The 25,904-nt window shown below is 44.6% G+C and overlaps 1 protein-coding gene across 1 annotated transcript in view; it reads right to left on the bottom strand.

The window, feature by feature from the left end:
• Window positions 1–379: 379 nt before the first annotated feature.
• Window positions 380–25,904, bottom strand: part of trpa1b (transient receptor potential cation channel, subfamily A, member 1b) — a 182,105-nt gene continuing 156,580 nt past the window's right edge. Inside the window, exons 24-28 of the mRNA XM_068032656.1 lie at window positions 22,687–22,869; window positions 6,261–6,329; window positions 6,047–6,157; window positions 599–711; window positions 380–497 (exon numbers count right to left, since the gene is read on the bottom strand). Of these exons, the coding sequence (XP_067888757.1) occupies window positions 380–497; window positions 599–711; window positions 6,047–6,157; window positions 6,261–6,329; window positions 22,687–22,869 (594 nt within the window). The remainder of the gene's footprint in view (window positions 498–598; window positions 712–6,046; window positions 6,158–6,260; window positions 6,330–22,686; window positions 22,870–25,904) is intronic.

A 25,904-nucleotide genomic window follows, 5' to 3' on the forward strand; every position in this document is an offset into this window, starting at 1 on the left:
AAACATTGACCTACATTCAAACATTTAAAGCAAATACAGCCCACAATGCACACATTTGATGTTGAATATAACAATAACTTTCACACTATTGTACTTTAAAGGATTTTTCTTTCATTTTTTACTCAGTTATAAATGGATGTAAAACTACTAAGCAGTTCAATTTAAATTGAAATTGAAACAGAAACACTGCATTTTTGCTTTTCTCATCAAATAATTGAAGTATTATTTAAACACCATCCTATAAAGTACATTTATGCTCAGTTTCATCATAGAAAGTGTCTGAACTAGGAAATAATTCTGTCTGGTTGAACTCAATCAGTTTTTACAACAAGATCCCAGTTGTTTCCCTTTATCTTGAAATGTTGCTTTTTGCTTTGCGTTATTGAAAGAATTCTTCCTTGTCCTGCTCTTCTGCCTCAAAATGAATTCCCAATTTTTCACTGATGAGCATCAGAAGCTCATGCTGCTTCTGAATTGTTGCTGAAATATCCTTCAACCTGCAGATTTGAAAAGGTGAAAGGAATCAGCATATCAAAGTAAGATTTCAATGAAATATAGTCTGAATTTATGATAGGTTTAATGAGGGGTGAATATGGACCTATGTTTTTGTTTCTCCAGTTGTAATTCAAGCTTTCTGTGATCAATTGCATCTCTCTTCTTTTCAGTGGCTGTGTCAGACATTTGTGATCCTGAAAAACTCTGAAGCACAGTCTGCAAAAAGAAGCAAGTTTGACTGATATATTCTCATTGCACTCCACTTTTCAATAACTGTAAAAGCTACAAACTATATTTGCTACTCCAGTTGCATTCCCACTCGGTTTGCAAGCCAAAAAAACTTTCACTCAGGTGAACAGTACAACAGATTTTTAAAGCAGTCATTTTATTTGAACAGAATTGTGTATCATCATTTTAGACAAATAAGTTCAGTGGAATTTTATTGTAATCAATAGATTACAATGGACAAAAATGATACTTAGAACTTGCATTTGCATTTAATGGAGGGTGGCTTCATGTACAATTGCTGTGGAAACTGCTCTATAAAAATAATTCACTTATGACAAGCAGCAGTTTCTGCTTAATTGAGGATGAAATTCTTACTGTACCTATGTACAGTAGTAGGAGAGAGATAGGTATGAGTGCAGGCTCAGGAGATGGAACTGTTATACGATCTGAATTATCATTCCAGAGTATTCTGTTCCTATATAACCTCTGCTCTTACTATAATAGGAAAAAGATATGCAATAACTTGTATTTGTATACGTTGCAATTGTCAAACAGGTTTGAGGTGCTCTCAACCTGTGTAGACGAAAGCAAGGTCTGCAAGGTGGATGAGTAGACTGGCCATGGCACTGTGGTACAGGAAGCCATTCAAGTGGGGGGAGCAAAAATGAATATAGTGGTAGTAGGGGATCGTATAGTGAGGGGGATTGACACTGTTCTGTGCAGCCGAGAGCATGAGTCCAGAAGGCTGTATTGCCTGCCCGGTGCCAGGGGGTTTGAGACATCTGCTCAGGGCTGGACAGGAACTTGGAGTGGGAGGGAGAGGATCCAGTTGTCGTGGTCCATGTAGGTACCAATGACATAGATAGAACTAGAAAAGAGGTTCTGCCTAGACAGTACGAGGAGCCAGGTACCAAATTGAAGAGCAGAACCTCAAGGGTAATAATCTCTGGATTATTACCTGAGCCACGGGCCAATTGACAGAGGGCACATAAGATTAGTGAAATGAATATGTGGCTGAAGAAGACTGGTGTGAGTGAAGTGGGTTTCAGTTTGTGCGGCACTGGCACAAGTACTGGGGAAAGTGGGGGCTGTACCATTGGGATGGTCTGCACCTGAACCATGCTGGGCCCAGTGTTCTAGCAAACCGTATAACTAGGGAAGTGGAGAGGGCTTTAAACTAAACAAGGGACGTGTGGGATCAAGCTTAAGCAGATGTAGCAAATCAAGGGGTAGAGTCAAGGCAGGAGAGCAGAATAGTAATATGGGAAATGAAGATCAGAGAATGACAGGAAGGGACAAAGAGAAAAAACTTAAGAACACATGAATAGTCGAGACCAGATGTCACAAAGATAACAAAAATACAAAACTAAAGGCTCTGCATCTGAATGTACATAGCATTCATAACAGAGTGGATGAACTGATAGCTCACACTGAAATAAATAAATATGATCTGATAGCCATTACGGAGAAATGGCTACAGAATGACAAGGAATAGGTATGTGACATTCAAGAAGAATAGGAAGCAAGGTAAAGGTGGAGGGGTAGCACTGTTAATGCAAGATGGCATTGGTGCAATAGTTAGAGATGACCTTGGTTCAGGAGATCAGGATATAGAATCAATTTGGGTGGAGATGAGGGATGGTAGGGGAAAGAAGTCAGTAGTGGGAGTGGTCTACAGACCCCCGAACAGTAATCACAATGTAGGATAAAGTAGACAAGAAGAACTATTGGGTGCTTGTGATAAAGGGACAGCAATAATCATGGGTGATTTCAATCTACATATAAACTGGGAAAATCCAATTGGCAATAATAGCCTGGATGAGGCATTCATAAAATGTTTTTGAGATATTTCTTAGAACAGCACATTCTGGAACCAGACAGCAGGTTATATTCGGTTTGGCATTATATAATGTGACAGGATTAATTTATGACCTCAGAGTAAAGGCACCTCTAGATAGCAGCGACCACAATATGATCGAATTTTACATCCAGTTTGACAGAGCATTGTGGGTCTAAGACTAGTATTTTAAACTTGAATAAGGGCAACTATGTGGGCATAAAAGCTGAGCTAGCTGAAGTGAACTGGGTTACTTGGCTAGGCGATTGATCAATAGAGAAGCAGTGGCAGACATTTAAGGGGATATTTCAGAATACTCAGAATAAGTACATTCCTGCTATAAAGAAAAATTCTAAGGGGAGGATCCATCATCTGTGGTTAACTAAAGAAGTTAAGGAAAGCATCAAACGTAAGGAAAAGCATATAATTGTGCAAAGATGAGTAGCAATTCAAATGATTGGTCAGAATATAAAGAACGGCAGAGAATGACTAAAAGGTTAATCAGGAGAAGGAAATTAGGGTATGAGAGGAAACTAGCTAGAAATGTAAAAATGGATAGCAAGAGTTTCTACAGGTATTTAAAAAGGAAAAGAGTAAGTAAGGTGAGTGTTGGTCCTCTAGAGAGTGAGAATGGGGAGCTAATAGTAGGTAATAAGGAAATGGCGGATGCAATGAACAAATATTTTGCTTCTTTCTTCACTATAGAGGATACAAAAAACATTCCAGTAATAGCTGTAAATCAGGAGGTGGAGGGAAGAGAGGAACTTGGTGAAATTACAATCACCAAGGAAGCGGTACTGACCAAACTGATGGAGCTGTGGGCTGACAAGTCCCCGGGTCCTGATGGGCTTCATCCTAGGGTCTTAAAAGAGGTGGCTAATGAGGTAGTAGATGCGTTGGTGTTAATTTTTCAAAATTCGCTAGATTCTGGAAAGGTTCCATCAGACTGGAAAGTAGTAAATATAACCCCTCTATTCAATAAGGGGGGGAAGCAGAAAGCAGATAACTATAGGCTTGACGTCTGTTGTGGGGAAGGTGTTAGAATCGATCACTAAGGAGTCTATAGCCGGGCACTTAGAAAAACTCAAGGTAATCAGGAATAGTCAGCATGATTTTGTGAAAGGGAAATCATGTTTAACCAATTTGCTGGAGTTCTTTGAAGGAGTGACATGTGCTGTGGATAAAGAGGAGCCTGTTGACATACTGTACTTGGATTTCCAGCAGACATTTGACAAGGTGCCACATAAAAGGTAACTGTGTAAAGTAGGAGCTCGAGGTGTAGGGGATAAAATATTAGCATGGATAGAAGATTTGCTGGCTGGCAGAAAACAGAGAGTATGCATAAATTGGACCTTTTCTGATTGGCAGGATGTGATGAGTGGAGTCCTGCAGGGATCTGTGCTGGGGCCTCAACTTTTTACAATTTATATCAATGACTTAGATGAGGGGAGCGATGGCATAGTAGCTAAATTTGCAGATGACACAAATATAGGAAAGTATGCTGTGAAGAGGACATAAGGAGGTTGTAGACCCATTTAGATAGGATGAGTGAATGGGCAAAGATCTGGCAGATGGGGTGGCACAGTGGCGCAGTGGTTAGCACCGCAGCCTCACAGCTCCAGCGACCCGGGTTCAATTCTGGGTACTGCCTGTGTCTGCGTGGGTTTCCTCCGGGTGCTCCGGTTTCCTCCCACATGCCAAAGACTTGCAGGTTGATAGGTAAATTGGCCATTATAAATTGCCCCTAGTTTCGATAGGTGGTAGGGAAATATAGGGACAGGTGGGGATGTGGTAGGAACATGGAATTAGTGTAGGATTAGTATAAATGGGTGGTTGATGGTCGGCACAGACTCGGTGGGCCGAAGGGCCTGTTTCAGTGCTGTATCTCTAAACTAAACTAAACATGTAGTATAATGTGGGAAAATGTGAAGTTGTTCACTTTGGCAGGAAGAATAAAAAAGCAGAGTATTACTTAAACGTAGAATGACAGCAGAATTCCAAGGTAGAACAGGTAATAAAGAAGGCTAATGGAATGCTATCCTTTATTATGAGAGGAATTGAAAATAAAAGTAATGATGTTATGCTTCACATTTCGAATACTGTGTGCAATTTTGGTCTCCTGATTTAAAGAAGGATGTAAATGCATTGGAGACGTTTCAGAGAAGGTTTACCAGATTGACACCTGGAATGAGCGGGTTGTCTTATGAGGAAAGGTTAAACAGACTAGGCTTGTTTTCACTGGAGTTTAGAAGAGTGAAGGGAGACTTGATTGAAGTTTATAAGATCATGAATGGTCTTGATAAGGTGGATGTGGAAAGGATGTTTCTTTTGTGGGTGAGTCCAAAACTAGGGGACACTGTTTTAAAATTGCGGGTCATCTTTTAGGACAGAGATGAGGAAAAATTTGTCCTCTCAGAGGATTGTGCGACTTTGGAACTCTCTGCCTCAGAAGGTGGTACAGGTGGAGTCATTGAATATTTTTAAGGCAGAGGTAGATAGACTCTTGCTAGGCAAGGGAATCAAGGGTTATCAGGGGGTAGGTGGGACTGTGGAATTCGAAACACAAACAGATCAGCCATGATCTTATTGAATGGAGGAGCAGGCTCGAGGGGTCGAATGGCCTACTTCTGCTCCAAATTCATATGTTCTTATGTTCCTATAATATCCTTAATATAGTACAATGCCCCAAGTTACTTCACAGGAACACTATTGGATAAAATTTAATTCCAAGACACATTACGAGATATTAGGACTGGTGACCAAGGCTTGATCTAAAAGGTAGGTTTTAAAGAGCATCTGAAAGGAGGAAAGAGAGGTGGCGAGGTTTTGGAGCCGAGACAGTTGAAGCATGGCCGTCAATAGTGCACTGAAGGAAAACGGGTTGCACAACAGGCATGATTTGAAGGACACAGAGTTCTCAAAGGGTTTTAATGCTGCAGGGGGTTACAGAGATAAGGAGGGGTGAAGCCATGGAAGGATTTGAACACAGGGATGTGAAATTGAAATCTGAGGCAGTGGTGCAAGTTAGGATATGGGCAGCAGAGTTTTGGATGAGCTAAAGTTTTTGGAAGGTGGAAGATGGGAAGATGATCAGGAAAGCATTCAAATAGTTGAGTCTAAGAGTAAAACAGCATAAGCAGCATGCAATAAGAGCTAAGCAATCCCATATCAACGGATCAGATCTAAGCTCTGCAGTCCTGCCACATCCAGCTGTGAATGGTGGTAGGCAATTAAACAACTAACTGGAGGAGGTAATTCCACAAATATCCCCATCCTCAATGATGGGGGAGCCCAGAACAACATTTTGCCAGATTACCTCCGACGCAGTGAAGATGAAAATCTATGCCAATGTCATTAGCATTTAGAATATTAGCATTCTTAGGAACAGAATTAACTCCATCTAATCATCTCCACACGATATCTCTCAATTCTTTCACCAGTCCAATGAAAGATCAATCAATTTGTTTCAGTCTTTGAAATACTTACCCCAATTATGCCACCTCTTGGCTTGTTAGGATATACTGTTGTTTTCTCTTGGTCGACTTTGTTAAGAAACCAATAGGGAAGTTTCTTCTCCAAATTGGTATGAAGAGAAATCTGCAGGAATAGAATTGATTCAGCAGAAATGTTTGCTTGCTAATGTTACACTCCTTCCTTCTTCAGAAAGATTGAACATCTTCACTGAATCATAAAGACTAACCTGCATTGTAATCCTTTTTAAGGATGCAGTTCTCTGGACTTCAGCAATGTCTCCCACAGCTAAACCAATCTAAATTCAAAATAAAAGTTACATCAGAAATTGTTTGCATCACTAATGAACAGACTCTCTTATCAATGTTGGTCTTCCAAACATAGGTCATGCAACAACTCTCCCACTTTTGGTCGGAGTCTCACTAATGAGATTACAACCTCAAGTCATTACTGGCTTCACAATTTCTGCTTTGCTTTTGCTGCAAAGTGAGAACAATCAAAAGGATAGATTCGCAGAATTGGCACCACAGAGCTGTGCTCATGCTAACTCTTCAACTAGAGTTATTTACTCTATTCCCATTTCACAGTCTGTTTGTCATAATCTTTTATATTCTCCATTTTCAAAGACTTATCCAATTCCCTTTTAAATTATATTATGGTTTCTGGGGTGAGGCTTCAGCTAAATGTTCCAGGATTTAGAAGCTTCAGGTGGGATAGAGGGCGATGTAAAAGGGGTGGGGTAATTGCATTACTGGTTAAGGAGAATATCACAGCTGTACTGCGGGAGGACACCTCGGAGGGGTCATGCAGCGAGGCAATATGGGTGGAGCTCAGGAATAGGAAGGGTGCAGTCACGATGTTGGGGGTTTACTACAGGCCTCCAAACAGCCAGCGGGAGGTAGAGGAGCAGATATGTAGACAGATTTTGGAAAGATGTAAAGGTAACAGGGTTGTGGTGGTGGGTGATTTTAACTTCCCCTATTTTGATTGGGACTCACTTAGTGCTTGGGGCTTGGATGGGGCAGAATTTGTAAGGAGCATCCAGGAGGGCTTCTTGAAACAAAACGTAGATAGGCCAACTAGGGATGGGGCCGTACTGGACCTGGTATTGGGGAATGAGCCCGGCCAGGTGGTCGAAGTTTCAGTAGGGGAGCATTTCGGGAACAGTAACCATAATTCCATAAGTTTTAAGGTACTTGTGGATAAGGACAAGAGTAGTCCTCGGGTGAAGGTGCTAAATTGGGGGAAGGCTAATTATAACAATATTAGGCAGGTACTGAAGAATTTAGATTGGGGATGGCTGTTTGAGGGTAAATCAACATCTGACATGTGGGAGTCTTTCAAATGTCAGTTGATTAGCATCCAAGACCAGCATGTTCCTGTGAGGAAGAAGGATAAGTTTGGCAAGTTTCGGGAACCTTGGATAACGCGGGATTTTGTGAGCCTCGTCAAAAAGAAAAAGGAAGCATTCGTAAGGGCGAGAAGGCTAGGAACAGATGAATCCCTTCAGGAATATAAAGACAGTAGGAAGGAACTTAAGCAAGGAGTCAGGAGGGCGAAAAGGGGTTATGAGACGTCATTGGCAAACAGGATTAAGGAAAATCCCAAGGCTTTTTATACGTATATAAAGAGCAAGAGGGTATCAAGGAAAGGGTTGGCCCACTCAAGGACAGAGAAGGGAATCTATGTGTGGAGCCAGAGGAAATGGGTGAGGTACTAAATGAGTACTTTGTATCAGTATTCACCAAGGAGAAGGACTTGGTGAATGATGAGCATAGGGAAGGGAGTGTAGATAGTCTCAGTCATCTCATTATCAAAAAGGAGGTGTTGGGTGTCTTGCAAAGCATTAAGGTAGATAAGTCCCCAGGGCCTGATGGGATCTACCCCAGAATACTGAGGGAGGCAAGGGAAGAAATTGCTGGGGCCTTGACAGAAATATTTGCATCCTCATTGGCTACAGGTGAGGTACCAGAGGACTGGAGAATAGCCAATGTTGTTCCTTTGTTTAAGAAGGGTAGCAAGGATAATCCAGGAAATTATAGGCCGGTGAGCCTTACGTCAGTGGTAGGGAAATTATTAGAGAGGATTCTTCGGGACAGGATTTACTCCCATTTGGAAACATACAAACTTATTAGCGAGAGGCAGCATAGTTTTGTGAAGGGGAGGTCGTGTCTCACTAATTTGATTGAGTTTTTTGAGGAAGTGACGAAGATGATTGATGAAGGAAGGGCAGTGGATGTTATCTATATGGACTTCAGTAAAGCCTTTGACAAGGTCCCTCATGGCAGACTGATACAAAAGGTGAAGTCACATGGGATCAGAGGGGAGCTGGCAAGATGGATGCAGAACTGGCTCGGTCATAGAAGACAGAGGGTAGCAGTGGAAGGGTGCTTTTCTGAATGGAGGGATGTGACTAGTGGTGTTCCGCAGGGATCAGTGCTGGGACCTTTGCTGTTTGTATTATATATAAATGATTTGGAGGAAAATGTAGCTGGTCTGATTCGTAAGTTTGCGGACAACACAAAGGTCGGTGGAGTTGCGGACAGTGATGAGGATTGTCAGAGGATACAGCAGGATATAGATCGGTTGGAGACATGTGCGGAGAAATGACAGATGGAGTTTAATTCAGACAAATGTGAGGTAATGCATTTTGGAAGGTCTAATGCAGGTGGGAAGTATACAGTAAATGGCAGAACCCTTAGGGGTATTGACAGGCAGAGAGATCTGGGCGTACAGGTCCATAGGTCACTGAAAGTGGCAACGCAGGTGAATAAGGTAGTCAAGAAGGCATACGGCATGCTTGCCTTCATCGGTTGGGGCATAGAGTATAAAAATAGGCAAGTCCTGCTGCAGTTGTACAGAACTTTAGTTAGGCCACACTTAGAATATTGCGTGTAATTCTGGTCGCCACACTAACAGAAGGACATGGAGGCTTTGGAGAGGGTACAGAAGAGGTTTACCAGGATCTTGCCTGGTCTGGAGGGCATTAGCTATGAGGAGAGGTTGGATAAACTCGGATTGTTTTCACTGGAACGACGGAGGTGGAGGGGCGACATGATAGAGGTTTACAAAGTTATAAGCAGCATGGACAGAGTGGATAGTCAGAAGCTTTTTCCCAGGGTGGAAGAATCAGTTACTGACGGACATAGGTTTAAGGTGAGAGGGGCAAAGTTTAGAGGGGATGTGCGAGGCAAGTTCTTTACACAGAGGGTGGTGAGTGCCTGGAACTTGTTGCCGGGGGAGGTGGTGGAAGCAGGTACCATAGAGACGTTTAAGAGGCATCTTGACAAATACATGAATAGGATGGGAATAGAGGGATACGGACCCCGGAAGTGCAGAAGGTGTTAGTTTAGGCAGGCATCAAGATCTGCGCAGGCTAGGAGGGCCGAATGGCCTGTTCCTGTGCTGTACTGTTCTTTGTTCTTTTGTTCTAAGTTACGCTGGTTTGTCCAGTGTAATTCTCCCTAAATTGGCTAAACCAGTGCAATAAATCAAGGAATTTCATGTGCAGGTTTTATCCAGCACAAATCAAGTTTCCATGATCATTCGCACTAGTTGAAAAAACATTGAGCTGGAAATTGTCTCACCCACAAAACTGGACATGACCCCCAGATCGAATTAATCACCTTGGTGAATTTCTGCAAATTGCGCCCAATCACGGGCGTTCAAGGAGGCTTTTAAAATTAAGTTGGATTTTAGGTAGAAGGACTCTAACAGACACATTTTAAACATTCAAAAATATATAAGCAAAATTTACTAAGAAACTGACTGCATACCAATAAAATCAGTAAAATAATTCTGCATTGGTTTTTAAATTCATTTTCAGTTATTTAAAATCAGGTTACTCAGATGATGGACTAGACACTCATTAAAAACACATGTTTTGTAATAAACCAATTCACAGCTATATTAATAAAACTATACCAGGTTACCACTCGTCAATATATCAAGGAATATTATTTAATTCAAAACAAAAACAATTACCTTATAAAATGTTGTTCAATTGCACTGGTTCATAGAAGATTTTGACTGCAAAATTCATTTTCTTCAGTGCTCCAGGTGCCATTTTACCCCCAAAATGGCATCCACAGTGCACATGCACACTTCTGCTTCTGGCCCTGCTGGATGTCATTTTGATGAAGGCGTTAGCATTCACACAAGGAGTTGCCACTGGAAATAGTCCAAATAACCATATCATAATGTCAATCAGCATATAAGACTGATTTGACATGAGCGCTGCCATTTCGAAACTCAGTGCTTCAGCTAATGCCATCTCTTAATATTGTACAGTTGAACATGTGTTAAGTAGCAGGAAGAACCCCCACCCCCACCCCTCACCAGCACTAGTTAAAGGGATCATCAACTAATTTCATGTTCGTTGCTAATTGATTGCGACTGGCTCTTGCTGTGATTGTAAAGTGTTTGATGGTTTCCAAAGTTCCTGAATGTTGCTGAAATCTACAGGGAGTGGTGTGGCAAATGCTGAAGTACTTTGTCCTGATTTTAAGGATTCTGCACAGACCACTTGCTCCCAGACAGGGATGCAGTAATTTGCTTTCCCCTTGGCCTAAAGCATGGCAGGGAGAATGAGCAGAGGAGATACAGTGGCGGGTAAGCTGCTGGAAGAGGGAGGAGGAGGGAGAGAAGGTCTGTCATGAGAAGACCATATCAGCCCAGAGAGTTCAAGAAGCAATTTTCCTGTTTCAACCTCAGCGAGGAACAATATTTCAGACATCTCCAGTTTTCTAAGGATATCCTCACTGAAATCTGCTGCAGCTATAACTACACCCATAGAGCAGGGTGAAGAGAGCATTGCCAGTGACTGCGAAGGTGATCGTGGTCATGAATTTATATGCATCTTGCTCCTTCCAGATGGAGAAAATGATATTTGCAAAATCTCCCAGTACATTGTCCACTGTTACATAAGAGATGTCACAAGGCTCTGTATTCCAAGAGAGTTGAATACATTTCATTTTCTCTTTCCAGAGAGAGCAGGAAGAGCAAGCATGCAAATTTGTGAGGAGCACAGGCATCCGCATGGTGCAGGGTGCCACTGACTGCATGCACATTGCTTTGTGGATACCACATGTCAACTCTGAAATCTACACAACCAGAAAGGTTTCCACTCCCTCAACGCCCAGCTGGTGTGGCAAGACTCCTGGCATTGACTGCCATAGCTATCTGGCCCCTCTGCCTTTGAGATTTTGAGCTGGATTTTACCAGACCTCTGGAGACGGGCTAGGAGGTGGGAGGCCCCGTCTTCCCGCTGCCACGGATATTCTCAGCAGTAGGAATGGCAGCAGCGTGGCCACCCACCATTTGGCAGCCAATTAAATCAATTAAGTGACCAATTAACAGCCACTTCCTGCCCCCACTGGCATTTTACCAGCATTGGGACAGGCCCCCATCTCTTGGGGAAACTGGCAAATAAACCGTGGCAGCATCCCAGTGAGTTCCGGTGGGGGGGGGCTCCCTTTATGGCCGCTCCATTGCCCATGGAGGGTTCCTCTGGTAACAATGGCTGCCCCCTTGGCTATGTGCATCTGCCGGAGTGTTCATCCCTCCGATCGGTGGGGCCTGCCTGCCTGGCCCTAGCACATTAAAAAATTCCCTACCTGGCCTTCGAGGGTGTTTCAACATTGAGGCACCCTCTTGTTCCTGCAGCGTCAGCAATGCCCACTATCTGGGCCAGCAGCTCTGAGAGGCGGGCCGCCGTCCTCAATTGGTAAACCACTAAAATGCCACCTAGGGTCTCGCTGTCCGCCCACTTTCGATCCCGGCGCCAGGACTTCCTACCTTCTGGAAAAATTCTGGCCTTTGTCTGCATGGCCTCCTGACTTCCTGAGGATAGATGACATTTCTCCTCCTCAGCATCAGCTCAACCAAGGCCTCCAGTGCAGCACTGGAAAATCTCAGAGACTGCTTTCTGCTATTCTTGTGTCTTTCTCAGTTTTAAAATGACTTCCAGCACCTGCTTCAGCCAAAGTGTGCCTCCCCTTTTAGATATGCAGACCGGGTTTGCGTCGTGCAGGCTCACTTATATTCATGCTAGCCTCTCTCAGTTTTGCGCCCCCCCCTGCTCAGAAATACAGCCACTTCCAGCATGCTTAGCCTTGGTTGCATGCTACAATCATTTAAATGAGCTGGCAACACAAAGTTTGTGATCCCCACACCTGCTTTTGGGTCTTATCGAATTTTGCGGCCTTTATGTTTGGCAACATACAAATGATTTTGAGTAGAAACTTCAGTAAAAAAATTTAATTCCAAAAGCTCGTGTAATTTTTGAGCACAATTTACACTTCAGATTGTCAATTGCGCCTAAAACAGAAACTCAACCCCTCTGGCTCAATAGTTGCTGGTTATAAAGATTTCCATGTTCTAATACTCCATTTGGGAAAAAACTTCTAATTTCTATTTTATTCATCTAGTCATAATCCTAAGTTTATGCCTGAGTCTGGGTCATCTCCTGAGTGAAGATGCAACCGAGCAAGTGTTGGCAGCGATCTAGGGTTGGCAGCGGAGAGCCTCAGCTGAATTAACGCTGGCCCTCATTAGGATGCTGCTCGCTGACTTTCTAACCAAAAGGGCCGGAAAGTTGGTGGGAAGAGGCTCCCCAGCCAATAAAATTGTATGACTTAGAAGCCATTGCCAGCAACCTGCGGGAACAATCCCCAGCACAAGGAAAGTGTTTGCCAGGACTTGAAGGACAGGGGTGGAAATGTGATCACAGGAGGGGATGGGAAGCTAAGAGAAAGGGAGCAGCCAGGTGTCCGGGTGGGGCCCAGAGGAGCACATGTGTTCCTCCTGGCCCAAGAGGGACCACATACCAATATTTTAAAATTTTCATTTTGGCCCTGGCTTCTGTTCTTGGCATGTTTGGCCTGGCAGGGAAGCTACCATTGCTCCCCAGCACAGGCGTTGTGTAAAAATAGCAGTCAGGCACCAATGATGTCATCAGCCTGAACTATATATTTACAAAGAACTCTGCCTGCTTCAAGCGGGTGTCCTTGCTGCCTGCAATTTAAAACTGCAGGCTGATAAATCAGAGCAGAAGCAGTAAGGGTAAGCTCCCATTCCATTTGAACAGCCCCCGCCTGACTTGTGCTGACGGGTGGGGATTAAAATGTAATCTTCTTTCACTGTTAAACCTATCAAAATCTTTCATAATTTTAAAACCTCTATCAAATATTCTCAACCTTCTCTGCTCCAATGATTAAAGCCCCAATTTTTGAGCCTTTATTCGTAACTTAAAGCATATTCAAGGCTATTCAATCTTTGTTCTAATATCATCCCTATATTGGAACCCCCAGGACTGTATATACACAACGGCCAGAACTTTCCAGGCCCTTTGAAGACAGGGGCGCAGGCAGTGGTGGGGGGAGGGGGGAATGGCTGGGGCAGGAATACTGTGACAGAAGATGTCAGAACAGAAGTCTGACTTCTTTAAGTCAGATCTGGATTTTCCAAGGGGCGGAAAGCATGGCGGGAGGGCAGCATATGTTGACACTTCCATCAGGTAACTAAGGTCATTAATTTGCCAACTGAAAGCAATTTTATGTGATTTTTTGAATTTTGCTGAAAGTGCACAAGATCCATGGGCCGTCAGAGCTCCTGCAGATCTATGAAGGCAGCAAGTAAGTGGGAGGTGAGGGCTGGCTTCACTCAGCAGCCATTGGGTGAGCTAGCATGCCTTGGAAGGGAAGGTAGAGAGTGCGGGCATCGGATATCATTGCCAGGAGTGGGGGCTAAGGTACCTGTATGTGGGTGGGAGCCACCAGTGTGCCATCTGGGAACTGGTGGGGGGGGGGGGGGGGAAAGAGGGGCTGGCGTGGGGTGGGTGGAGGAGGCACCTAGGTAATAGGCCCTGTCAGCTCAGAGTGCCTACCTGCCATGGGCGTCATGCACTCAGGAGGCAGATTCTCTGGTGAAGAAGAGCAGCGGAGAGGGAGAGAGCTACAGCCACAGGCAGCGGTACAACAGCAACCACAGACAGGGTGGGGAGGAAGGAGAAGGATGCAGAGGGAACTGCGAGTAGCCTCCTGCACGCAGAAGAAGGCAATCTGTAGGGAGGGTCTACAGTCAGACGATGAGCAACCTGCAGATGTCCAAGCAGCAGTGTTGTGGAAGACTACACCTCTCCAGGGAGGCTGTTACTGATCTGTATGCCATGTTGGTGGGCAAGCTGAGCCCCAATAGTGGTGGTGGCCACCCAATGCCAGTGGCTCTGAAGGTCAACATGATACTAAACTGGTTCATTCCAGGGACCTACTGGAGACATCTGCGGAATCTCCAATTCTGTGGCACATCGGTGCATCAAAATGATGACTGATGCTCTGTTTAAGAGTTCCAGCCAATACATCCATTTTTGCACCAATCCAGACTGTGAGGCTGAGAGAGCCATTAGGCTCAGGGCCATCGAAGATTTCCCCAGGTGCAGGGTTTGATCAACTGCATGCATGTGGCCATCAAGGCTCCCAGAGACCAGCGACCTTCATCAGCAGGAAGGGATTCCACTCGTTAAATGTGCAACTGATCTGCGACCACCGCAAACAGATCCTGCAGGTGCGTGCACAGTTCCCGGGAAGCAGCCACGACTCCTATATACTAAGAACATAAGAACATAAAGAAATAGGAGCAGAAGTAGGTCATTTGGCCCCTTGAGCCTGCTCCACCATTCAATAAGATCATGACTGATCTGATTGTGGCCCCAACTCCACCTTTCTGCCTGATCCCCATAACCCTTGACTTCCTTGTAGATCAAAAATCTGTCCAACTCAGCTTTGAATATATTCAATGACCCAGCCTCTACTGCTTGCTGGGGAAGAGGATTCTGAAGATTAATGACCCGGAAAGAAGAAATTCTTCCTCATCTCTATCTTAAAACTGAAACTGTGCCCCCTAGTTCTAGATTTACTCATGAGGGGAAACATCCTCTCAACATCTACACTGTCAAGCCCCTTCAGAATCTTACGTGTTTCAATGTGATCACCTCTCACTCTTCTAAACTCCAATGAGTATAGGTCTAACCTGCTCAACCCTTCCTCAGAAGACAAACCCTGCATCCCAGGAATCAGCCTAGTGAAACTTCTCTGAAAGGCAGTCCCTTGTGCTGGGAGAGGGGCTGAGAAGCTGCAGCAGGAGCGCTCTGAAAGAAGCCCCCAGATCAGGAAGGTGGCTTCTCCTCCTCCCTTGAAGAGATGACTACTCACCCCTTCACGAGAGCCTGAGACATAGGTACAGAGATCTGCTCACTAGAAAACCATTGAGCTGTCCATCGGGCATCTGAAGGTGCCTGGGCCAATCAGGTGGTTCCCTGCAATACACTCCTGCAAGGGTCTCATTCATTGTGATGGACTGCTATGCCCTCCATAACATGACCCCCCAGAGAGGTGTGGATCGTGAAGAGGATGAGGCCCAGGACGGACACAGCACATCAGAGGAAGAGGAGGAGCAGGACATGGAAGAGAGGTGGAAGAGGAGGCAGAGGGAGAGATGCAGAACACCGAGATGCCCTGTCTGCATAGGGAGGTGGCTGGGCCAGGCACAGGGCTTGAAAGTTTCATCAGGGGGCCATTAACGTCAGGGATCTTCTAATTCAAGCTTGTTACAACTGAGCCCCTCTGACCCAGGAAGAAGAGCATGTTCTGGAACGCCTTCTGAGTTGCCTGTGCTCACACTTCTTTTGAAAACATAGCTTGGAACATGTAAACTCTTACTGCCAACAAAGGATGCAGCTCTGCCCAGAGATTTCACCATCACTGTAGATGGACCCTTGCTCACCTTCACCAAGTCATATTTCTTTTCTTGTCCCGCCATTAATAAAAGGAGGCTCATACGTCTGGCTTCATGCATAGTAATTACATGATGCTCATAAAGGAGAACAGTGCACAGTTACAGGTAGAAGACACCCATTGACCCACTCACTGCTCTGCCCAACATGGTGACCTCCGCTCTCGGCCACCGATATGGTGCTTCCTTTGTGGTCTTGGATGAGGTGGAGGCAGCCTGCTCACTTGTCTCTTCCTGCAGCTGAGATGCAGTAGACGGTTGTCTCCACCATGGAGGTGCCCAAGGGGGCACCTCAAAAGACTGCTGAACCTGAGGGATGGCACCGTCATCCTCTTTGGTGACTGCCTCAGCCCTTGGCTGACATCCAGATGACTGTAGGGGAGCACCAGCTGGTGCGCAACTGGCATCCCTTCCAGACATCCCTGCATCATCAGTGCCACTGGCAGGTCAAGGCTACACAGTGTGGCATGCGTCCTGTGAACGCCAGTGTGCAGCTCCTGCATGCACTCCATGAGGTTGATCAGTCTCTCAATTGAGGAGCTCATACACCTAAAGCCCTCAGCCATAGTGGCACACAGAAGCTGAATGGACTCCTCCATTCTCTGCCCATGATCCCGCACAGCCTCAGGGAACTCCAACATATGGAAGCGCATCTATTGCTGCTGATTTAAGTGGAGCCTTCTTTCCTGTCACTCCTGAGGCCCTGCATCTGTATCCAGCTTCCCAATGCAGCTCAGTCTTCAGTAACTGTCGAACGGGCTTGAGTGCACTCGATAATCACCATCTCCACCACAGATGCCCATTTTACCTTGCCTGACCTTGTGGTCTGCAATCCTGGCAGTGGCCATAGCTCCCTCCTCTATGGTGGTGATAACATGTAGATAGGGAACCCCTCCTCCTGTCTGAGCCCTCATCGGTCAGTATGAGCTTGTTTCTCTTGGAAGGGCGAAAGGGAGCATGATAAGGCATTGCTGTCCTCATGGCCAATGCCGGCTTCTCCTGTTCATTAGAAGCTGTATGTTGCAGTGTCATCATGTCTTCAGCAGCCCTATGGCTCTGAGCCATTCTGATGGGTCATTAAGTGCCCTGCGCACACACTCCTCCCAAGTTCAGCAACAGCATGCACCATGAGGCTCCTCAGCTGATGTGTCTGATAGTAGGATGAATATCCAGAGGCCTGTTCTGAGGGTTTGGCATTGTACTCACCTTGCCAAAGCAAATCAGGTCATTCCTATACTGAACCCTTTATCAATGCAACACACTTCGTCTGTGATTGTGCCAGTTATCTCCATTAAGGCCTGTTTGGTCTGGGTGGGTGCCCTCCTCCTGTTGTGGGCCACCCTTAAAAGTGGTCCACCTTAACAGGCTATAAGTGAATGTCACTGGAGGAAGTGATGTCACATCACATATGACCAGGGGGTTGTGGGAGTGTCCAACAGAGTGAAATGTGTTTAGATGTGCTCATGCAGTAACTGTTTGGAATATATATATATATATATATACATGTATATATGTTCCAGTTACAGTATAATACAAACTCACATTTTCTTTGGATCTGACTTATAGTCCTGTGAGTCTTACAATAGCTCACACACCAAAGGATAAGTAATATTACATTGTGGCAACATTTGATTTTTTTTCTGAAGAACACATTAAGAGACAAAAAAGAACAGCCAATTGCCTACATGGAGTGGCTGAAAATCCTGTAGAGCAGTTGGCAGGAGACCCTACAACAGTGCAGTGAGCTAAACTACAGACCCTGTGAGGTGTTGAAACTCTGTGAGTAAGGTAGACAATTTGCCATGGGATCAGAGCTTTCAACTAGTCTGGCAGTGGGATGAAAAATTTGGAAAGCAGTAGCTGAAGCTATTACTGTTTTATTTTTCCTTTTTTTGCCTCATGGGTGGGACCTAAGCCACAAAGCGAGGGAAGATCCCAAACGCCACTGGCGTCCCACAGCACAAAGTAAAAGGTTGATTGTGGCAGCTGCCAGTACTGCAAGCTGAAGCCGGCTGTAGAAAAAAAATTCAGTCAAAAAAAAATCTCACAGTTAAATAATACGAACCAGCTGTGTCAACAAAGCACTGCTCGCTGCTTAAAAAAGTAGATGTAGTCTCACTCTTAAAGGGCCAGGTCTGCCAAAAACTACTCTGTCTAAACAAGAAAAAAAGAAGTATGACTGTGAAAAGAAAACCTGTGAAAAGGTCCAGTATTTTTAAAAAAAGCAGGATCATTAAAGACAATGACTTTCGGATATCCAATTATAGATTAGAAGGCATCGGACATAGCGTCTGAATTTAAACTGTTTCTACAGTGAATGGAACTGAGTTTCCTTGATCAAGAAGTAAGTGAACCAGAGAAACAAGCTATAAAAATTACTGTTGGCACTGCATCTCGACGAGGAGATGTACCGGAACCGCAAGGGGTACCGTTCCCTTAACATGCAGTTAATCTGTAACCAGACATCATTGCTGCCGAGTAGCCACTATCCAGGCAGCAGTCACAATGCTTTCATCCCGCATCAGTCAACCATTCCTGCCATATTTGAGCCACCATGACGAACCAGAGACTGGCTGCTTGGCGACAAGTGCTACCTGTTCTACGTGTGGCTCATGATTCCTCTCTGTCACCTGACCACATGTGAACAACACATGTGCAGTAAGAGCCATGCTACCACTAGGAATATTGTGGGGCAAATCATTAGCATTCTAAAACAAATGGGCCACTCGGGGGGAGACCTCAATACTCTTTGGAATATGTTTCCAAATTCGTGTAGGTCTGCTGCTTGCTACACTACCTGGCTATCATGAGGATACTGCCCTTGCCACCAGGGCTTCAGCAAGGACCTCAGGAGGAGGAAGAAGAGGAGAAGGAGGAAGGGTGTTGGCATTCAGGACCCCTTCACTCTGGAGCCTTCTGTGAGAGGCTAATCAGACTCTGGTTCCCCTAAAATTATTCCCACCTCACTGCTGTTCCACAGTTCCCTACCTTTCCATTCCTGTGCTACGGACCATCACAGCACCCTCTCAGCCGCAATCCTAAAATTAAAAAACACCCCCAAAAGAAATTCCATAACAACTTTATACAACAACACTTCCAATAATACATATAAACACTGAATGATTCACTTTTGTGCATTCCCTTAGTGCCTGTCTTGCAGGTGCTTTTGTCTGCCCTACACAGTGGCTGCAGCATGGCTGGTCGAAGACTGCTAATTTTCAGTGGGAGATACTGAAGATGGCCTTGCAGAACACCCTCAAGCAGCTCTGGGCCTTGAGGGCCTGCCTTCAGACCGCACTACCTTGGCATGGGAGGCAGCAGTCTGGGCTTGCTGGCTGACATGTATCAGTAGGGGCACAGGCGGAGTGGCAATGGTGGAAGCACAAATGCTGTCATCCTGAGAGAGGACATCAGGTTCATATTCCATGGGGCTACTGCCACTCCTCCAGGGCAGCATATCAGCAATCCTGGTAATCTGCTGGAGCACAAATTGCTGAACTGTTGTGAGACCCTGCATGCCTTTTGAGCACTGGTATCTGTAGCCATGGTGGCAGCAGTCTGAACCTGTATTGCACCAAGCATGGCAACAAGCAGGGATCTCATGACCTCTGTCTGAGCTCCTACTGCAGCACTCAGATATTCGGTGATTTTCGTCTGTGCTGCAATGGAAGCTGAGATATTGGTCACCAGACACTGCATCACGGGTGGGTTTGCAAATGTTGTCATGGAATTGGCCACCACTTCCACGATAAAAAGGGTGTGCTTCATTTTGTGGCAGGCCTGCCAATGCGCCAAGCATCTCTGTGTGCAGACCTATTAGCCTTTTCTTGAATGCCATCCCATCGAAGTCCTCAGTTGAGTCCTGTGCAACAGAACCCATCTGTGACCTTGCCCTCCGGAGGCTGGCACAGGTGCTATCCTTTCCCCCCGGCCTGGCTGCAACCCAGTCTTGCCCAGTGACTACATGCTGATCCTGCCTCTATACACCCTTCTAAAGTGCATGCAAGGCCAGTACCTGAGTCTGTGGCCACGAGTATCAAATCAAATGACAGTGCTTCTTCATCAGATGTCTGCTCTTGCTCGCACCCTTCATGGTGAGGCTGTACTGGCTGGCCAGGCGGCAGTTCTTGGGTATCCGAAAGCAAAAATGAACAAGGGGCGGGTTGGGGGTGAGGGAAGGGGGGATGAGTAGAAAACAAGAGGTCCATGGTCGCACCATCTGCAACTTGCACTTCATGCCAGATAGCAGGATGAGGGTGAAATGGGATGTCAGAACTGTTGACTGGCAACTGACTGAGGTTAAAACAGACAGTTCGCAACCTTGATGTCATATTTAATCCAAAATGAGCTTTCAACCACATATCCACACCATCACTAAGAACTCTTAGTTCCAACTCCATAATATCACCCTACCCCTCCCCTGCCTCAGCTCTTCTGCTGCTGAAACCCTCATCCATGCCTGTTGTTACCTCTAAACTTGACTATTCTAATGCACTACTGGTTGGCCTCCCATATTCTACCTTCTGTAAACTTGAGGTCATCCAAAACATTGATGCCCGTGACTGTACTCGCACCAAGTTCCATTCACCTATCACCACCATGCTCGCTGACCTACATTGGCTCCTGGTTAAGCAACATCTTGATTTTAAAATTCTCATCATTGTTTTTAAATCCTTCCATGGCCTCACCCCTCCCCATCTCTGTAATCTCCTCCAGCCCCACAACCCTCCAAGATACCCATGCTCATCTAATTCTGGCCTCTTGAGCATCCCCGATTTTAATTGCTCCAGCATTGGCAGTCATGGCTTCAGCTGCCTTGGCCCTAAACTTTGGAATTCTGTCCCTAAACCTCTCTACCTCTACCTCACTTTCCTCCTTTAAGATACTCCTTATAACAAAAAGCTTTTGGTCTTTCCTAATATCCCCTTAAATGGTTCAGTGACATACTTTGTTTATACTGTCCCTCTGAAGAGGCTTGGAAAAGTTTATTACTTTAAAGGCACTATATAAATACAAGTTGTCAATGTTGTTGTTGAGAAGGTGCATAAGGCAGGAAAATACCACCCTGGGTGTTCGCACTGATGCCAGTTGCAATGGCCTCAGTCACTGCGGGCCCAATAATACCCAGTCCTGTCTCCTCCAAGGACCCTGGGAGATGCAGGCATGCCTGTTCCCCACTGATCCTCTGTTGCTGCCTCCTATTATGTGTGAACTGCAAGAGAGAGTGAAGAATATCAGTGAGTGTGTCACAGGGTGCTTGTCGTAGCTGAAAAGCTGGCAGTACGTGGAAGCTGCGAGATGTGGGTATGCGACTTGCAGCATTGATAAGTGTGTGAGGGTGAGGTAGAGCATCTGAATGTTAGGCATGAGTCCTGATTGCTAGAGCTTGCTGATGGGTGCAGTGTATGCTTGGAGGGTCTCCTGCTCCCCTATGGAAACATGATCTCTCTCTCCTCCTTTCCACCTCCTGGGCTAAGGCTTCCACAGCCAGAGCAGACAAGCGGGAGCTTGTCTGACCTACTGCTCCATTGGTAGTCTTATTCCTTCTCTGAAACACTTTTGCAGACAGTTCCACCAGCTCCTGCAGTCTCAATGCACCTCCCCTTTAGGAGGTGCAGACTGCATTTATGAAGTGTAGGCTAGCTGTAATTCAGCTTAGATCTGATGCTGAGTGCGCAGTCTGTTTAGCACTGGTCTGCTCACTGTTATTATTTAAATGAGCAAGCATCACAAAGTTTGCATGCTGCTTGCATCACCTTGACCAGGCACAGATAATCATGCTTCGTATGCCCCGTGTCTGACAACTGGCACTATTGAATCTTTGGCCTCATTTGCCTTAATTTTCATAATGTCTTTTATATGAAACACCATCTAAAAATTCATACACATATTTATTTTATACATGCATCCTGATTTCTTGAAAAAAATCAATTAGTCAAGCCTGATCTTCCCTTTCCAAATCCATGCAAATGTACCTGATTAAATTAAGCTTTTCCGAGTGTTCACTGTTTTAGCTTACATCATGGACTCTTGAGATGTAATTTTGCAAAGTTGCATTCTCAAAATGGAGCCTTACAAGTGGAGAGCATACATTGATAATTTAAATGCATGCTCCCAAGATTTGTACACCCCAAGGGTGAAGCTCTTACCACAAATGTGGTTTTAGAAAATTATTCTTTAGAAGTTTATTCACAACCAATTGATGTATAATTTTGCTGGCATTTCTGTGTTTGTTGTAGACTATTTGATAGGGAGTGATGACTATGATTCGTTTTCAAGTCCATTGTCATTGTATGACTTGGCTACCAGAATGGCAGAGAACAAATTAAATGGACCTTGGTCTTTTTTCATCTAGCTGTTCCTATGTTCCTATATCATTCTTTTCCTCTTTATTGAACAGGGATGTATTATTTGCCACCTTCCAGCCCTTCAGTACAACCTCTATTTCCCATTCCCTAAAAAGATGGATTATCCTAGCATTGAAAGCAATAATGTTAAAACTGCAGTTCTCACAGTAGCAAAATATTCTTTAGTTATGGATTAGTGGCACTTACACTTATTTCTATGAAGACAGACATGAAAAAAGAAAACAAAAGTGGATTAAATAAGGAAAACTGAGTGAAAATAAGAGACAGAGAAAATATATTGATGTCTTGCTTGTACTGGACTGATGGGTGCACTGGGCGTAATTTTAACTTTTATTACTGGACAAAAAAACCAGATGATAGCGAATTAAAATTATATTTTTATAATGCCCTATCATATCCCTGAGCAGCATCTCAAAGTGCTTCATCCAATCACTTTTGAAATGCAATCACTATTGCAATCACAGTACTTTTGTCAGCAAATCTGCACCTAAAACTTACCAGTAAATTCATGAGGAGGATTGGTATAAATAACAAAAAAATGATTAGCGCTGCAAAGGTCAGGAGAGGGTATGGCATCTTGTTTGTATTATATGGGACAAGAAAATTCTCATTGTAGTTAATATCCCCCAACATCATTATGAGTGTCTTCATCACAGAAAGAACAGGAGTTCCATATGCCATCTGAAAGGAGAAAACAAGTCATCACAACATCCTGCCAATCAATTTTAAATAAACCTGTGAAATATTCTTGGACCAGAGAGAGACAGAGAGAAGCAGAGCACAGTGGGAGCAGAGCTTTAAAAAGCATGCCAAAAGGACAGTCAGAGACCAGAGAGAGAGACAGAGAGAGAACACAGTGGGAGCAGAGCTTTAAAAAGCACGCCAAAAGGACAGTCAGAGACCAGAGAGAGAGAGAACACGGTGGGAGAAGTGCTTTAAAAAGTGTGCCAAAAGGACAGTCAGAGACCAGAGAGAGACAGAGAAAGAGAGAGAGCACAGTGGGAGCAGAGTGTTAAGCAGCGCGCCAAAAGGAGAGTTGGAGACCAGAGAGAGAGAGCCAGAGAGGGAGAGAGAGCATGGCGGGAGCAGAACAGGGGAAAAATTGAAAAGTGACATCAGAGTGTCATCACAGTCGACAGAGAGAGCAGGGGAACAGGAAGCTTCTGGGGTGAGTAAACTGGTAAGCCTTTAATTTATCTTAATCTCAATCAATCAAATATAAAATAAGACTTGATCAATTCAATATTATATAAACTAAAAACTAAAGTGTATTTTACAATTTATAATACAGTGAAAGAGAGAGAGAGATCAGCAGGATTCAGACAACTTAATACATAAACTGTATTAAATATTATTAGGGTTTATCAGTATTTGTATTTACTAATAGTCGTAAGGTTTATTAGAATTGGTAAGCTTTATTAACATTGGTAAGGTCTATTACCAGTAGGAAGGTCTACATATTTTTTATTTTTTTTAGAGATACAGCACTGAAACAGGCCCTTCGGCCCACTGAGTCTGTGCCGACGAACAACCACCCATTTATACTAACCCTACAGTAATCCCATATTCCCTATCACCTACCTACACTAGGGGCAATTTACAATGGCCAATTTACCTATCACCTGCAAGTCTTTGGCTGTGGGAGGAAACCGGAGCACCCGGGGAAAACCCACGCAGACACAGGGAGAACTTGCAAACTCCACACAGGCAGTACCCAGAATCGAACCTGGGTCCCTGGAGCTGTGAGGCTGTGGTGCTAACCACTGCGCCACTGTGATATCTGTAATCAAGAAAAGTATAACTTTAGAACAAGTAAGTAGCTGGTGAGTATTTTTTTTTTGAGTAAGATTTATTTTAACTACTGAACTGTATTGATTTTTAGTAGTATTTATCAGTACTAGTAAGGTTTTATTCATAATTCTAAGGTGTTGTAGTATTGGTAAGGCTTTTGTTTTTAGCAGTAATAAAGGGTCAACTAATAAATAAAGGAATTGGCAGGGGTGCTTCAACTTTGAGAGTGCACCCCCTGTGCAATGTGGAAGCTCCAGGATACGGGAAGTATCCTGGAGAACCATTTGTGCAGGATGTGTTGAGCTCCGGGTTTTGGAACTTGAGCAGCAGCTGGCGACACTGGTGCATTCATGAGGATGAGAGCTACGTAGATAGCATGTTTATAGATGTGGTCACCCTACAGCTTAAGGTTATGCAGTGAGGGAGGGAATGGGTGACCAGCAGGTAGTCAAAAAGAATCAGGTAGGTAATGCAGGAGACCCCTGATTGCATCTCACTCTCCAAAAGGTATTCAATTCTGAATACAGAGGAAAGTGATGCTTCACCTGGGGAGTGCAGCCAGAGTCAAGTCCATAGCACCATGGGTGCCTCAGCTGTACAGTGGGGTACAGGGAAGACTGGAAGAGCCATAGTGATAGGTGTTTCAATTGTCAAGGGAGCAGACAGGTGTTTCTGTGGCCGTAGACGTGAATCTAGGATGTTGTGTTGCCTCCCTAGTGCCAGGGTCAAAGATGTCATTGAGCAGCAGCAGAGCATTCTGAAGGGGGAGGGTAAACAGTCAGCAGTCATGGTCCACATTGGAACCAACGACATAGGTAGAAAGAGGGATGTGGTCTTGCAGTCAGAATTTAGGAGCTAGGTAAGAAATTAGCAAGCAGGACCTCAAAAGTAGTAATCTCCGGATTACTCCCAGTACCACGTGCAAGTGAGTATAGAAATAGAAGGGTAAGACAGATGAATGTGTGGCTGAAAAGATGGTGCAGAAGGGAGGGCTTTAGATTCCTGGGACATTGGGACTGGCTCTGGGGGAAATGGGACCTGTGCAGAGCCGGGACTGAGTTCCTGCTGGGACGTTTTGCTAGTGCTGTTGGGGAAGGTTTAAATTAGTTTGGCAGGGGGATGGGGTCCTGAGGGTAGACTCAGTTGGGACAAAATCAGAAATGAAATGGAAGGCAGAAAGTTAATGGATGAGTCTGGACGAAAGAGGAAAAAAAGGTTAGAAAATAAAAAAAAGAGTTTGGCAGTGCTCAAGGGTATCTATTTCAATGCAAGGAGTATAGCAAGTAAAGCGGATGAGCTGAGGGCACAGATAGACATATGGCAGTATGATATCATAGTTATTACAGAAACATAGCTTAAGGAGGGACAGGAATGGCAGCTCAACGTTCCTGCTTACAGGGTTTTCAGCTGCAATTGGGAAGGGGATAAGAAAGGAGGGAGAGTGGTAATTTTGGTCAAAGAAACTATTACAGCTGTGAGGAGGGATGATATGTTGGAAGGTTCATCAAATGAGGCCATATGGATTGAGCTAAGGAACAAAAAAAGGGCACTCACACTGCTGGGAGTGTACTATAGACCCCCAAACAGTCTGAGGGAGAAAGAAGAGCAGATATGTAGGCAAATCTCTGAGAAGTGCAGGAAAAATAGGGCAGTAATAATAGGGGATTTTAATTACCCCAATATTAACTGGGATAGTTTTAGTGTGAAAGGAATTGAGGGAGCAGAATTCTTGAGGTGCATTCAGGAGAATTTGTTTACCCAGTATGTAGCAAGTCCAGCAAGACAGGGTGCAGTTTTAGACTTAGTTTTAGGAAATGAAGATGGGCAGGTGGAAGGAGTGGCAGTGGGAGAGCATTTTTGTGGTAGTGATCATAATTCAGTCAGTTTTAACATATTTATAGAAAAGGACAGAGATAGAACAAGAG

Source organism: Heterodontus francisci, chromosome 5 (assembly GCF_036365525.1).
Source record: "Heterodontus francisci isolate sHetFra1 chromosome 5, sHetFra1.hap1, whole genome shotgun sequence".
Classification (NCBI taxonomy): domain Eukaryota; kingdom Metazoa; phylum Chordata; class Chondrichthyes; order Heterodontiformes; family Heterodontidae; genus Heterodontus; species Heterodontus francisci.